This window comes from Gavia stellata, chromosome 6 (assembly GCF_030936135.1).
Source record: "Gavia stellata isolate bGavSte3 chromosome 6, bGavSte3.hap2, whole genome shotgun sequence".
In the NCBI taxonomy this organism is placed as follows: Eukaryota; Metazoa; Chordata; class Aves; order Gaviiformes; family Gaviidae; genus Gavia; species Gavia stellata.
In genome coordinates this window covers 46,524,593-46,538,892 of record NC_082599.1, presented here as the reverse complement: position 1 = coordinate 46,538,892, position 14,300 = coordinate 46,524,593, and the positions used below count along the sequence as shown (strand labels likewise).

Below are 14,300 nucleotides of genomic sequence, written 5' to 3'. Positions count from 1 at the left end.
AGTAGATGGCAATAAAAAGATCTGTGATAAATTCTGATTTTGGAAATAAACATAATCCATATTCATGTACAACTAGCAAAATTGTCTTTTTTTAACCTCGTTGATATGGTCCCAGGAGTCTGGTTCAGTGGCAAGCATTTATAAAATTTTATGCAGACAAATCCATAAATCTTCCCCCTATCTGAAAGGTTAAAACTCTCACTGAGGTGAGGAAAAAACCCTGAGAACAATCTGTTCCCCTGTTACTCAGAAGAATAGCTTATCTAAAATATTTCATAACTTTGTATTCAAACTAAACCTACAATTTCAAGAATCTTTTTCAAAGTACAATGTGTATAAAATGCACAGAAATTTGAGTTCATTTTTATTCTTAAAATATTGTCAAGCAGTAAAGTAAAGAATCAGTAATCTTTGTTAAGTCTTTATACTACAGTAACCTTTAGAAAATTCCACTAAGTGTAATACCAATGCTATTCAGCGTCTTCTAGTAATTTTTGCCAGGGTTTCAGCTTGAAATTAAAATATCAAACTATTTTTATGGCTCACAATTGCAAATCTAGGAATAAACTAAATTGCAGTGGCTTATCTGTCTAGCATAGAATATAAAAATCAAATTACTATTTTGTACAATATTAAAACATACACATCAGATTTTTAAAGGAGGACTTTTAGATGTGATTTCTTACATATAGGTATAAATATTATGTATATGTTCGTAGCTGAGGTAGAGGTATTCTTGAACAGAAACAATGTTAATTGAAATCACCAGTGGCTTGGATTAACCTTTTTTAAGATTCAGAATTAGTAATGCTGCAGAATTATTTCTGTATGTATACATCAGTGAACCAAGTAATTACACAAATTACATAAAGTGCATTTTTCCATTTAACTTTCTGTATTTTCCTATATTCATCACAAGTGCAAGCATAGATAGATCTTAGCTAGGATATCTATTTCACTAAAATAAGATACCTGATAAATAAGCTTGCTAAGTATTTTCTCAAAAAGGAACTGTAAAGCTGTCAGTAGGGTTTGTACCTTACCATGAAACACTTCAGAAAAAGAGCCTTATGTATAACTTCCTAATTAATACTTATTCAGTATAGCTAAATGATTATTTTTTTCCTGTACATTTAACTAATAGACAGAAATTTGAACCACAAATCAAATATTTACCAGTAAATACTACTCCTTACATTTATACCTGAAAACTGACAAACTACTCAGGTTATAAACGAAACACCCTCATGTAGTATATATGCATGCATGTAAGATTTTGGATCAGCTAACACTTTTAAACATAACACCACTAACTCTTCAGCTTTATTAACAAGCTATGATTCCTGCTTTCCAGCCACTGATAAATGGACTGTCAGCTCCTCCTCACCCAGAAAAAAACAAAGCTTAAGAAAGGGTTACTTCCCTTATTCCACTCCATACCTCTTACAGAACTAACTTTTAAATATATATATATTTTTTATGAATATCTATTTCAAATCCTCATGAGGAATCCATGAAATCAAATCCACATGGCCCAATTGTTTATTAAGCCATGTTTACTACAAATATTGCTAGTCCTGTCCTTATTCTAAGGTCCTTATTTTCTTCTATACCACAGCTGATTACATTCTTCCCAAAATCGTATTTGTAGACTGTAAGGTCAGATTTTATACTACAGCTATCAAGAGGGCACTCCATTATTACTTAGTATTTCCAAGCTAATCCCCCCCAAATGCCTCAATGTGACGTAAAACATCCAGGCTAAGTGCACCTCTGCATAAAAGCTTTCCATTAGTTTACTACATTTGAGTGCTGGATACACGACGAGTTACTTTTGGAGATTAGGATACATTCATGTTAAGCTGTACTTTACAGCTATTGCTTCAAACCACCCCTACTGATGTACTGTTTTTTAAAAAAAAATCAAATAATCACTACTAAGAGTTGTACGTACAACTGATTCTTGGATTCAACTTTCAGAGTAGCCCTGAAACTGATTTAACTAGCATTTTTTGAATTTATAAGAGTCTACACTAAAAAGAAAGAGTCATCAGGAACAAAACTCTTTGCCAACAATTTTGAAAGAAAAATAAAAAAGCACTGCAGAATTAAGGTTACACCTTGTTTTAACCCGCTCCCCCAACTATTCACTGGATTTCTCCACAGTAATTTCCTCTTTTTTTCCAAATCAGTGTAAGAAGGCAGAGATGACTGGGAACAGTTTCACACCAGCACAGACGCTTGCTTGGGATGTCCTACTTTACACCTGCAGTTCATACCAGATGTATGTATCTATGGTAAAGCCTGAAGGACTAAATACACTATGGGATATAACTATTTTTAAATTATGTTAATAAGGGCTTATTGTTTCCTGCTTTAAGGACATTCACCTACTTCTTTTTGTTTGAAAACTGCACTTGCTGCACTCAGTTAGCATCCATCCATAAGTAAAAGAAGGGAGTTTCATGATTCTGCTCCTGGTTCAAATTATGTTGCCATGGAAGCAGATGTTGGATTGATGAAAATAGGTCAACTGTTCAAAAAATAAAAAAATCATTGTTTTAATACTTAAAAATTGTTATTAAATGTTATTATTTTAAAGCTTACCATTTATCATGAAATGTTTAATACTTTACTCTATTTAATTAGCATTTACTTTGCTGATATAATATGTATTCCCACCAAAAGTGTAGACAGCAGTAGAGTTAGTATTGTTAATGAAAAAAAAATTTGCATAAATCTGCAGGGGCTGGGTACAGAATGCTTACAAGAATATCACACGCAGTACTTCATTACATCTGTACTGAGTGATGGCAAATGTTGCCATATAAACATGTTTCCATTTGAAGAGTATTAGTATTATTATTAAAAAGCACTAACATTTAAAAAAAAATCAGGACATTGCTAATACGTATGCTTGGCTTCGGTAAAAACAGTGCTTTTTCCGTTTAGCTTTGCATCAAACAGATATATAAATATTCAATTGGAGTGTCAATTACTTAAACCTGATAAAAATATTTAATGACAACTAAGATTTAAGTAGGTTACCCCATCAATTGAACATGTGAAAGCATACATAGCTTACTAAAAGAAATTTCTTGTGTTCCTTAACACTTCACACTGCCTGCCAAGCTGTTGTCAAAATAGCATAAACACACCATAAAATTCTCATCTTCACCTGCAGCAAACACCAGAGAGAAAAATAAGTCATCTATATCATGTGTTTCTGAATCTCTACTAGGTGATCTAAAACGCGTTTGTATCAACACCCTGACACATCCAACAGAATTTACTCCTACCTTGACACTGATGTACTTCAGACGCACCAGGTTTGTCCTAGACGTTTAATGGGATATATTCTGTTCCTGAACTTTTCTTTATAACTGAAATGCACAGTTTAATTATTAATAAATATAGTAAAGGAGCATGGGAGTACTGCCAATACATGAAATTTGTGCTTGTCTCATAGTTTAGGAATCTCCTGTAGATGAAGTAATACTTACAGGAGAAAGACTCAGTGTTGCAGAAGTCCCACAAAATTAATCCAGCACAAACCTATAGCACTACAGTTGCTTCTGCCCTGCTCCCTTTCACCAGTGAACTAGGTCAGACAGCTTCTCTCAGAACAATTCCCTAATCTGATTCATCATGCACCAGATAAAAGGAAGTGCCAGTGAAACAGGTAAGATGGAATAACCCAGGAAGCAAAGGCAAAAATAGTCCCATCTCTTTAAGCTGCCATAAATCCATACTTCTGCTGTTCATTGTCCCACAGCACCTAGTAATCCTCCCTTCCTTCTACCCTTTGTAAGCAATGTTTTAACCTGAAATATGAACAACATAACTACTGACAAAAACAAATATGTTCTCAGTTACAGAAATTATTAACTGTCAACACAACGGAAACTGTCTTCAACAGAAGTGAAAATCATGTTTGTTGTGTTCATTTTCATATAGTTTTTTAAATAAAATTTATATATAACATGTGTTTCACTTTGGAGAACTCTTTTGGACTCCATAAACTTCATAATTTGTGTTACAAAACTACTTGCAAGATTGTATGACCTGAGCTATTCTCTGACTCTTTAGGAAAAAAAAACCAAAATAAAACAAACCCACACCTGCGAAGTTGCTAAAAATTGTTTAAAACGTACTGAAAGATTGTCCCTCAGGAGACTGCAAAAGTTTTAAACTTCACATTGAACAGGTTTGGAATTGTTTATAACCAACAACATTCCAAAAATCACATTGCTTGTTATAGTCCAGAAAAGTACTACAAGACTCTTATGTTGGTTTTGTGTCTTTGTGTTTTCTCAGACAATAAATAGTTTGTAATAACACAACAAGAGCCAAAAGAACTATTCAGGGCAGCATACTTAAAAGGATCAAGCATACTGGATACTTGTGATTAAAAACTGTTTTTTAAACATACCTTTTCTGACAAGTACATTATGGGTTGCTTTGGGTTTTTTGGTTTTTTTTACTAAGAACAACAATAGGAGAAAACATCACTTTTCTTTAACCAAATGGTTGCCTTTGCTCTCCTCATCCAGCGTTAGCCTCCATCAGTCCTTTCATACAATGTAGTTAATTATAGCTAGGTGGTCTTCATCAAAGTTGCTTCTCAGTATAAGACAACATTTCTGCCTTTCCTCTCCTCAGTACTAATTTACCTTTTCTCTTCAGACTTTCTTCCCTTTGTTTTCTTAATCCCCTTTTCCACAGCATTTATAGATAATTTGAGGTACACTGTTAAAAAGGAATTCCAAGAGCTACCTAATTACCATGCTGCAATTCCTGTCATCTAAAGGATTGCATATAAGCAGAATTTAAATTTAGAGAGAAAAATATTGGTATTCTCCTACAGCCTACCAAGAAACAGAGGTCTGCCTAAAGACCACGTAGCCAGCTTCACATTAAAACAGATAAGATGTGAATAAATACCCAAGAAGCAAAGGCAAAAATAGCCCCATCTCTTTAAGCTGCCATAAATCCATACTGCTTACATTTAGTCATACAGTTTTGATAATATGATCCCTCTGGATATGTTGTCCAGTAATGAACTATAGCATTACCTTTAAATTGCTAAACTAATTTTATATTAAAATACCTCACTGAGGTTAATGCAAACATTCACACACGCATATCAGAAGAATACATCAGGCTGTCTGTAGACTTGAACTTCAGTAAACCAGTTGACATGATTCGTATTTAGAGTTAACTCTGCGAACCTTAAGGCTTGGAAAATAAAACTCAAAGCAAGCTCATAATTCATTGCATAAAGCTTAACACCTGTGAAAACAACAGCAAAGAAGTATGTGCTCCTACAGCACCTCTCTAAGGCAATGCAGTTTAACAACTACACATAGACATCCCAGACCTTTTGCCACAAGAAACATAATCCAGTTCTTAAAAACTAAAATAACAAAATGATAAAAGTCAAAGCAATGCAATACAAGAAAGCTCTGAAAGAAAGTTACGTAAGGGCAAAGTCCTACAATCTCAGTTATTATATAAAATGCCCACAGTCATCCCTCCTTGTATGGAAAGGAATGACACTCAAGTGTTTCCTACATAGAATTAGGAAAAGATGAAACCCAAATGCTGTTACAATCACTAATATTTATAGTCATCGTAAATACCTGTTTCAGATAAGCCTTACAGGAAACATCCATCAAGATTACGTAGGAGATCTTTATAAAATATGCTGGGTTCACAAACCAAGTAGAGAAATAACCAGTTCACAAAAACATGGTTATTTTGCCTCTTGAAATAGCACGGTATCTTGTGAATATATGGAAAAGTATGGCAACAACATTCAGTACATACAGTACATGAAAACACAGAAAAGAAAAAAAAAAATCAAAAAGCAGGACTTTGAAACACTTCTTTGATAGTGAAATCTTCATTTCCTTTTAATATAAGGGATCGGGGGGGCGGGGGGGAAGACTACTTCCTGGTGTAATTTCCACTGTTGTTCATGTTATTTGCTACGAAAACACATGCACTGTTTGAAGGCAGACTTACCTCTACCAATGCCACAGTCAGAATAAGGTCCATTTTTGAGTCTGGGAAAAGGGCATTCACTTGTGGAGACATTCCAATCAGTATGCAATTAGTAACAACTGATATCACACTCATAGTTTCAAAAGCCAACTGAAATAAAACACAAATATATTTATAGTTATGACCATTATCTCTAATTTACCAGTCACCAAATTGCTCTGGACAATACCCCTCTCTTCATTAAATCCTCAGAAGACCCATTATTTTAACTTTTTATTTTCCTTCATCTTTCGAATTCCACGATATAAGACTTGTTTGGCAAGCGGTCCAGACTTCATCAGCTTTAAGAAGAGGCAAGAACAAAACCACAACAAGGTTTGCAATACCACGAAGACCACCTGGCAACCCCAAATTTTTCTTTAATTTGATTTCTCTATGTGCATGTAAGTGTGTTTGCTGTGAAGAAGTTAAACAGTATTCATCCACAATTCCATAGTACTGTAAAGGCGTTGAGAATTTAATTTAGAGACCACTAACATTCTAGAAGTAAGTAATGCCAGATCACCTTCTGAAAAATTTGGAATAATCCTAAAGGAAAAAAGTGGACGGGAAAAAAGCCTTATCCCTGGTATCTTCATGACTCATAACCTGAACACATAAAAGAGTATGCACTCATCTACAGTTGTGCTCCCAAACATAAATTTCTTTCAGGCTAAAGGAAAAAACGCAAAATTCCTAGAGGAACTAATAGTCCGAACTCACCATTTTTGGAGGTTTTGTGTGAATGTTAAGTAATAAGAAAATGTAAGGATGGTTCAGAACGCCTTTTTTAAATCACGAGTTATACAAGCTGAAATTTGTTGAAAGAAAGATTTACATTTAAATGCATGCAATTGCACAAGTCTAAGAAGCTCTTGCCTACAGAGCTCCCACAAAATGTCTGAAAATATTACTACAGCGTGACAATTACTTTTGCAATATAATGGTTACTTATTCCAAGGTCCTCTCTGCAATGACAAAGACCGACATTGAATTGTAGCAATTGTCACAATGAATTAGCAGAAGTAACTTTCTTCTTGACAACAAGCTGGTGACTCGGCTCACCTGATAAAATAATTCTAGTATTCCTTTAACAGAAATCTTTCAGCCAATGCTCTAACTTCCCACATGAAACAGATAACTACATTTTTAAGGCTTTACTTTTAATTCACAAAGCAAATGCATTTCTACTATTAGTTAAAATTCTCACTATTAAAAAAAAAAAACCACAACAAGACTGCACCATTAGTGTTATAGTTTTTCAGCCTACTTTCTAGATTGAAACGGCTATTGTAGCAAAACCAAATGCCATTATTATAGCTGCAGCTACGCTTGGGACTTAGGACCACAGCCTCATTTATCTGGTGGTCACACCACTGGTCAATGCAGCTATGCTATCAAGATGTTGGCAGCATAGATTTGGACTGAGAAAATGCATCAAATGTTACAACACAAGCAGATTATAGTTTACACATTTTAATGACTTAATATTAAAAGACTTCTCCTATAAGTCCACTTCATTAATACCGATGTACGTGTCTAATGAACATTGCTCAGAATACTTGGTTTGCATGTTTTCACAGTATGTTTCATTTGAGGTTTCCTAATTTCATTTCTCATCTGCTATTTCTTTCATTTGGTACCAACATTTACAACCCCTCCAAATTAAACAATCCACTAGTTTATTGCGCCCTTTGTCTCCATTAAATATCATTAGAAAAGCTGTTAAATAAAACTAGAATATGGATCATCCCCTAGAAATTTCCTCCAATCTACTTCACACCTCTTCTCAAATCACTGGTATCACAGAATGCTAAAGTCTCTGGATGCGACTTAATAGCCGCCTTTTTTTTTTTTTTTTAGAAAACCCTCTGGTTTTGGAGGAGGAGTTTTACACGGTTATTTTTAGTCAGAATCAGTTCACTGACACAGCGTACTCAGCAGGCTCCCAACTAGCTGGTGCTAGCATGATTGCATGGGCAAATAACTGAGGACAGAAAATCCTTAACCCAGTACTACTAGCATGAAATTGTTTAGATAGACTACAATGTTCAGGCTGTGGAGAAAGGTCCAGCTCCTACTCACAGATCCAGGTTATTTTAAAATCAGTCACCTTGAGTACCAGTAATCACAAGGGCACACAGCCAAGCATGGCTAACCTACCATTCTTCAATTATTTTGAAACCCTTGCTGAGCTCCAGGCTTCTGAGATTGCATCAGATGTTACAATTTCTAAAATATGTTGGCTGTAAAGAGTACCGGGCAGTATCTGGCAGCTTTGCTTTGTTGCAGTTGCAACAGAAGTACAATACATACATATACAAGGACTAAAGGAAGGATTTGCTTTCTTTTCAAAGGCAACTGGAAGACATGTGGTCAAAAACCCTACAAAAAATCACTTGGATATACAGTTGGATAGATATTATCCTAAGGCATTGAAGAGAACAAAGTACCTACTAAACTTTAAAGTGGCTGATGGGTCAAACACACAGCTTAAATATATTTGTTGAAACCCCTTTTAGAACAAATTAACAGAAAAAGAAAGACACAAAAATTACCTGCCAAACACCAATATTTGCCGTGGGTTCTGCAAATGGACGCTTGTAAACCCTACACATCTTTAAGGCATCAGAATATATCTCTGTGATGTTGTTTAACACAGCAAAGACAGCTGCCAGCGGATAAACACATGAGAAAAGACTCACATAGCCAAACTGTAAGAACAACTCCAGGTAATCATCAAAAGTACCCTGAAAAACAGAGCAAAATTAACAACTTTAACCCACAAAAAAGTATATGAAGGAAAACAGAATTAACAATACAGTTGTAAACACGCTTCTTCATCCCAAATCAGTTGTTTGGGAATGACTGGTGATAGAAAACAACAAAAAAAACCCCCATCTAGTTAATTTGGAATTACTCATTTACTCAAAACTTCTTAATCAGGGGATGCCAAGGTTTTTCCTTTTGCCTAATGCATTTTCTGCAACACTTCTTATCCTTATTTACATGAAATAATTGTATAAACATATTCATACCATTCAAGTTCCTGACTATCTCAGTGAAACAGTCACACAAGGAACAGTGGGGAACAGGAAAACAGCACCATGCATTTAAACTGGCAGAACATTCTCCTAAGAGCATCATGACAAGAAAAGTCCTAGTATTTCAGACTGTCCATGAAAGACCTAACTAGAAAGGTAGGTTGGTAGACAGGCAACTCTTTTCTGATATTTCCGCTTTTTTATTTCAAAATGGGTAAGTCAGAATTAGTGGCCCACTTGAAGGCTGAAATGACAGAATGCAGCACTGACATCTGAAAAAAGCAGTGCAAACAAAAAGCCCTATTTTGGAAAATCCGCAACACATCTGTCACCTGATTTTTAAACCAAGCACGTGGGTACTTAAATCCTGATTAAGTATTCACATGTAGGTTATGATATATTTGCATATTAGTTTTGTAGTATTAATAATAGTTTTCTATGATTGCAGCAATTATTTATGAAAGTGAAGAACCAAACCAACCAATTTTAAAGAAAAAGTGTTCACTGAACAAAGGATGGTGAAATACCATGAACAAATTAAACTGGGATCTAGCTACCGTGTATTCACCCAGACCTACATACTGTCGTCTCTCTCAAAGACGAAATAGTAAAGACTTGACAGTAACTGAGATTATTACAAGAACCACATAAAATTCATTTCGGCTCTATGCATCAGACATACGGTTCTCTAATCTTTTTTGCTGATTATAGCTGTTAAACTGACTGCCCTCTCCAGCACCTAGTGCTTTTCTTCCTAGCAAACACAGAGAGGCAGTAGAAGCCTGCGAGCTCAAAAATCAACATGGGGTGGTCATTAGCTGTATTTTTCACTTGAGCTCATTTTCAGGTTGCACAATATAGCTGGGTCTGACAAACGGATCTGCAGGTCAGACCATGAGGAGCTACCTAACTTTTAAAACCGTTGAGATTTTTCCACAGAAACATTTTGTACAAACTCTGAATTTTAGTAAGGTCTTCCTTAGGGACGTTTGTACAGGATGACTCAATGGAGTGGCAGTCACATATTTGTCCCTACTATCACTTTCTCAGACAACTATTGCAGGCAAGGACTAATGCTTCCCTTTGTGCTCCTCCTTCTGCTAACTGCACAGTATTCCCACTCCTTCTTCACACCTTTCTTCTCATTTCCTTGCCCAGTACCTATTGACTTTTAGAACAGCAGAGTATGAAAAGAAAACGAGTAGTAATTTTCCTACTACTCAATTTATGACACTTTGTGCAGGACAGGAGTCTGATATGATGTTAAAGAAATTTCAAAGTGTGCCACTGTGAGTCACAAGAGCAGCACATGAACTATGGCATCAAGGAAACAGAATCAACAACGAAATTCAGAGAGAAAATGAACTAGAGGAGAGAAGGAGAATTTTTTTCAAAAATAATGAAAATATTATTGCAGGATGTTTTTATGTCTTAAACCGGGTTAAACACTAGAGATTTGAAAAGTCAGAGAGAAAGAGGACAAACAAAAAAGAGTAAGCGAAGGAAGGAAAACAGAAGAGAAGAACCTGAAACACAGAATTCTGTCAAGACTCCTGCTAAACTCCTCAGTTACTAAACATAGTCAAATGCTTCCCCCTTGTGACAGATTTAATTTTAGAAATACTCTTGCCTGCTGACAGCTTGCTGCTTGCAAACAAATCAGTGTTCTAATATCGTGTATTCACAAGCACAGCACAATTAAAATCTTTAGAATGAAAATAAAATTAAGGCCTTGAGCACACAGTACCTTGAACTGAAACTGAGGCTAGCAGTGGACACCTCCAAGGGAAAGTCATAACTCTACAATTGACCTGTTGGATCCGCGTGGAAAGTTATTCAGGCCAGAACGATACAACAGGTGCAGATACATTTGATCCAGCTCTGCACAAGAAGCACTGGGCAATGTGACTCAAAGACACCACACTGCGTTTGTATGTGCCAGTTGAGAATCAAAAGTCAGCTCAGGTCTAAGAGGTAGAGCTTATTTGGTCAGGCATAACAACGCCTGATGCTGATACACAGCTTTTGGAGCTGTGCTGGCCTATTTGCAGGCACAGTGCTGGACTGTGCTGATTTACCAGTTCAGACACTAACTCAGGGATTTCTGCTGTGTTCTCCATTGTAAGATAGACATACTCTCTAAATCTATCTCCCTCCTTATAAAATGTGGGAAATACCAACCTTCCCAGAGGAACACAAGTATTAACATTTGTATAGTTTTTCAACTGCAAAGGTAGTATTTCTTTTTCCTCTTCCCATTTCATGGCATTTTATGCAGGAAGAGAGGAATCTGATATGGTATTATCAAATCTCAAACTGCTGCTCTCTACCTTTTACATAAAAGGTACACTATCTACATATAATTCTTATTCTGTAAAAGTATAAATCATACAGTATGAAGACTCTTGTGACTATGCTTGCAGCATTCAATCAAGCAAGTTGTCAGCCAGTCTGTAAGGCCTTAACATCCACACTGATGTCTACTTTGTCAGTTCCATTAGAACTGCAAGTAATCAATTGCACGAAGTCTGTTAAATACACCAAAGCTGTAGTTTCAAGAAGCAAGAGCTTCCAGCAGTAGTACTGAAGAGTTGGTCTCTTCTGCTCTCTACATTTCTCAACCCACCCAGACATGAGCCTGCTCTCTCAGGCTATAGTTTAATTAATAGTTTAAACTAGTATCACTGCAAAAACAAACTAAAAGAGAAACAGCCTCCCCCTTCCCTATGCCAGGCTACTCATCCTGACAGCCTTTAGGCGACCCTTGGCAATTAAGGGCATTACACAAATACTTCTTCCAGTGATACGGGGTTAGGTAGCTCCAGATTCAGCTGTTCATTCCTACCCCTTTGTTCTGGTGTAACTGGGATCCTGCACTGTATCAGCTTCTTGATCCAGTGCACCATACAGCTGTATAAACAACACTACTAGCAAAATTGATGAAGCTGGAAATAAGCTGCCAGGGAAGACAGCCAGAAATATTTTAGGCTGATGTCTCTGCTAACTACCGCCCAGAAAACTTTTAACTCTTCTACAGTAGTAAAACGTACAAAATAGGTGCCCATTTCTTTCTCCAAGTTGACTTGTTCAACTAATGACAGGTCCGTATCCGTTTTCAGAGAACACATGCGTTTCTTCACCCTCTTCTTATGTCTTTTTTGGAGCCAGTAAGGAAGCAAGGATTCGGCAAACTGATTAAGGATCTGCGAAGTTATCAGCAAAGTGGCCAAGCTCTTAAAAAAAAATATAAAAAAATTAATAGAACTGTGATAAACTTATGATCATTTCCAATTTTGTGCATTCTCGTAACACTGTAAGTTGCTATACTATGACAGAAGAAGGCCAGCCAAACAAAACTAGCTGCTCTAGTTCCCATTCTTTGCTATGTGCGGAACGGGACAAAATAGGAATTAGGTGTCTAAGTATTTTGTGACTCTGGATGTATCTTGGAGACAGTACACAAAGTCCAATGAAGGGTAAAGATACACAGTTAACATATACCAACGCCAATCACAGAGCTAAACAATGATTTTTTTTTTTTTTTCTTCTTGCTTTTTACCTGAAAGTATAGGAAATATCACGAATGTCATGTCTGGTACAGATATGTCAAGTGTTTTGCTAGAGATCTCTTTAGAGGAACAGAGATCTTGTGTTGAAGTTACTGCTGATTTTTCATTATATTTAGAGCAAAAATATTTTCCCTATTCCTGATTTTCATGCATTTGAGTGCAAAAGATGTTAACAACAGAAAACTGATTTAAAATACCAACTACAAATTATTTCTGCTTTTATTTACACTCAGCTCCTCATTGTAGTCGTAAACTTAATCATGCTCCTATCCTCAAGAGTCTCTCATTAAGAACACTACAGAGAAAACCATTTTGTAACATAAAGGGAAAGAAGGAGGAAATGAAAATTTTCCAGCCTCATCTGTGTGAGGAAATAATCAATTTATTTGAAAACAGTTCCTCATTTATACAGCAGGAAAGAATTGCTCCACTCTGTTATGATTCTGCAACTGTGCTAGAGGAACCAAAATATGGAAGCTGGATTTCTAAGAAAAAAAAAAACAACCCCGAAATATATTCATTGTCAAGTTAATATTTTAGAAAAACAATTAAAAACTAAAGTCCTATTTCAATCAATCCTTTATTTTCCTAGATTCATCAACATTCTTAAGATGTTCTTGGAACTTACCTGCCTCAAAAGCTTCATATCAAACAGCACAAAGGCAATGTAGAAGAGAGATGCAAAACAATTTAAGAAGTTGAACTGCAAATAAAAATATCTGTTATTACTACTCAAGCAAAAGTTCAAATGCAGAATATCATCTAATTTAACAAGTTACCTTGACTAAATAGCTTCCATGCAGATGTAAACTGTTCATTAAGATTTTCTTTACCACTTTTAAAACTTAGGTCAGAAAAACCTCATTTTCAATATTGGTCTTATTCAGATTTTCATCTGACAAGCTTAATGCTTTCCTAAAGCACGGTATACAAAGAGACCTACAGTTCAATTATGAAATGTGAACATTAAAAACACATCACCTTCTATTTAACTTTCACCTTTTGGCAGTTTCCCCATAAGTAACGCAATAAAAAGGACATATTGATGTTAATTTAGGGTAATGATTTTTTTTTTCAAATAAATATTTTATCAATATATATGTGTTGGATGACATCTCTCTCACAATGCCCAACTCTTCCTTGACATATGTTAGTTGAGCTTTATGTTTAATCACTTCAAGAGGTTTTATGACCAAGAGAAATATTCCCTACTTCTAAAATGAGACATAATCACAGCATTGTACCTGAAAAATCATAATCAAGCTCTGAAGTTTCCTACTTGCTATCAGTGCTGGAGCTCCTTTTTTTGGAGCTCATGGACAACATAGATGATATTGGGAGTTGAAAGAGCCACTCATAGGGTGAAAGTGAAAATTGGGGGGGGAGGGAGGCTTACATTTGACATTCCATAATTTTTTGAATTATTTTATATAAATTTCCTATGGGGAAAAAGAGATGATGCTATTTTCTGAGAAAGGCAGAGACAAAGCTATAAATGATACGTACAGGAGTTTTAGCTCTAGAGGTTACCAGTAACAGAACGATAACAAGCAGATTAAAAAAGGAAAAAAAAAAATAGGCATGCTGAGAAAAGGGAAAAAAAAAAAAGAAACTCTGGAAGAGACTTAAATGATTTTTTTCA

The 14,300-nt window shown here is 35.6% G+C and overlaps 1 protein-coding gene across 1 annotated transcript in view; it reads right to left on the bottom strand.

Annotated features, from left to right (window-relative positions):
* The window catches only part of ANO10 (anoctamin 10), a 123,557-nt gene that overhangs the window by 94,744 nt on the left and 14,513 nt on the right, over positions 1 to 14,300 (bottom strand). The window contains exons 8-11 of the mRNA XM_059818596.1: positions 13,287 to 13,361; positions 12,140 to 12,322; positions 8,604 to 8,795; positions 6,028 to 6,156 (exon numbers count right to left, since the gene is read on the bottom strand). Of these exons, the coding sequence (XP_059674579.1) occupies positions 6,028 to 6,156; positions 8,604 to 8,795; positions 12,140 to 12,322; positions 13,287 to 13,361 (579 nt within the window). The remainder of the gene's footprint in view (positions 1 to 6,027; positions 6,157 to 8,603; positions 8,796 to 12,139; positions 12,323 to 13,286; positions 13,362 to 14,300) is intronic.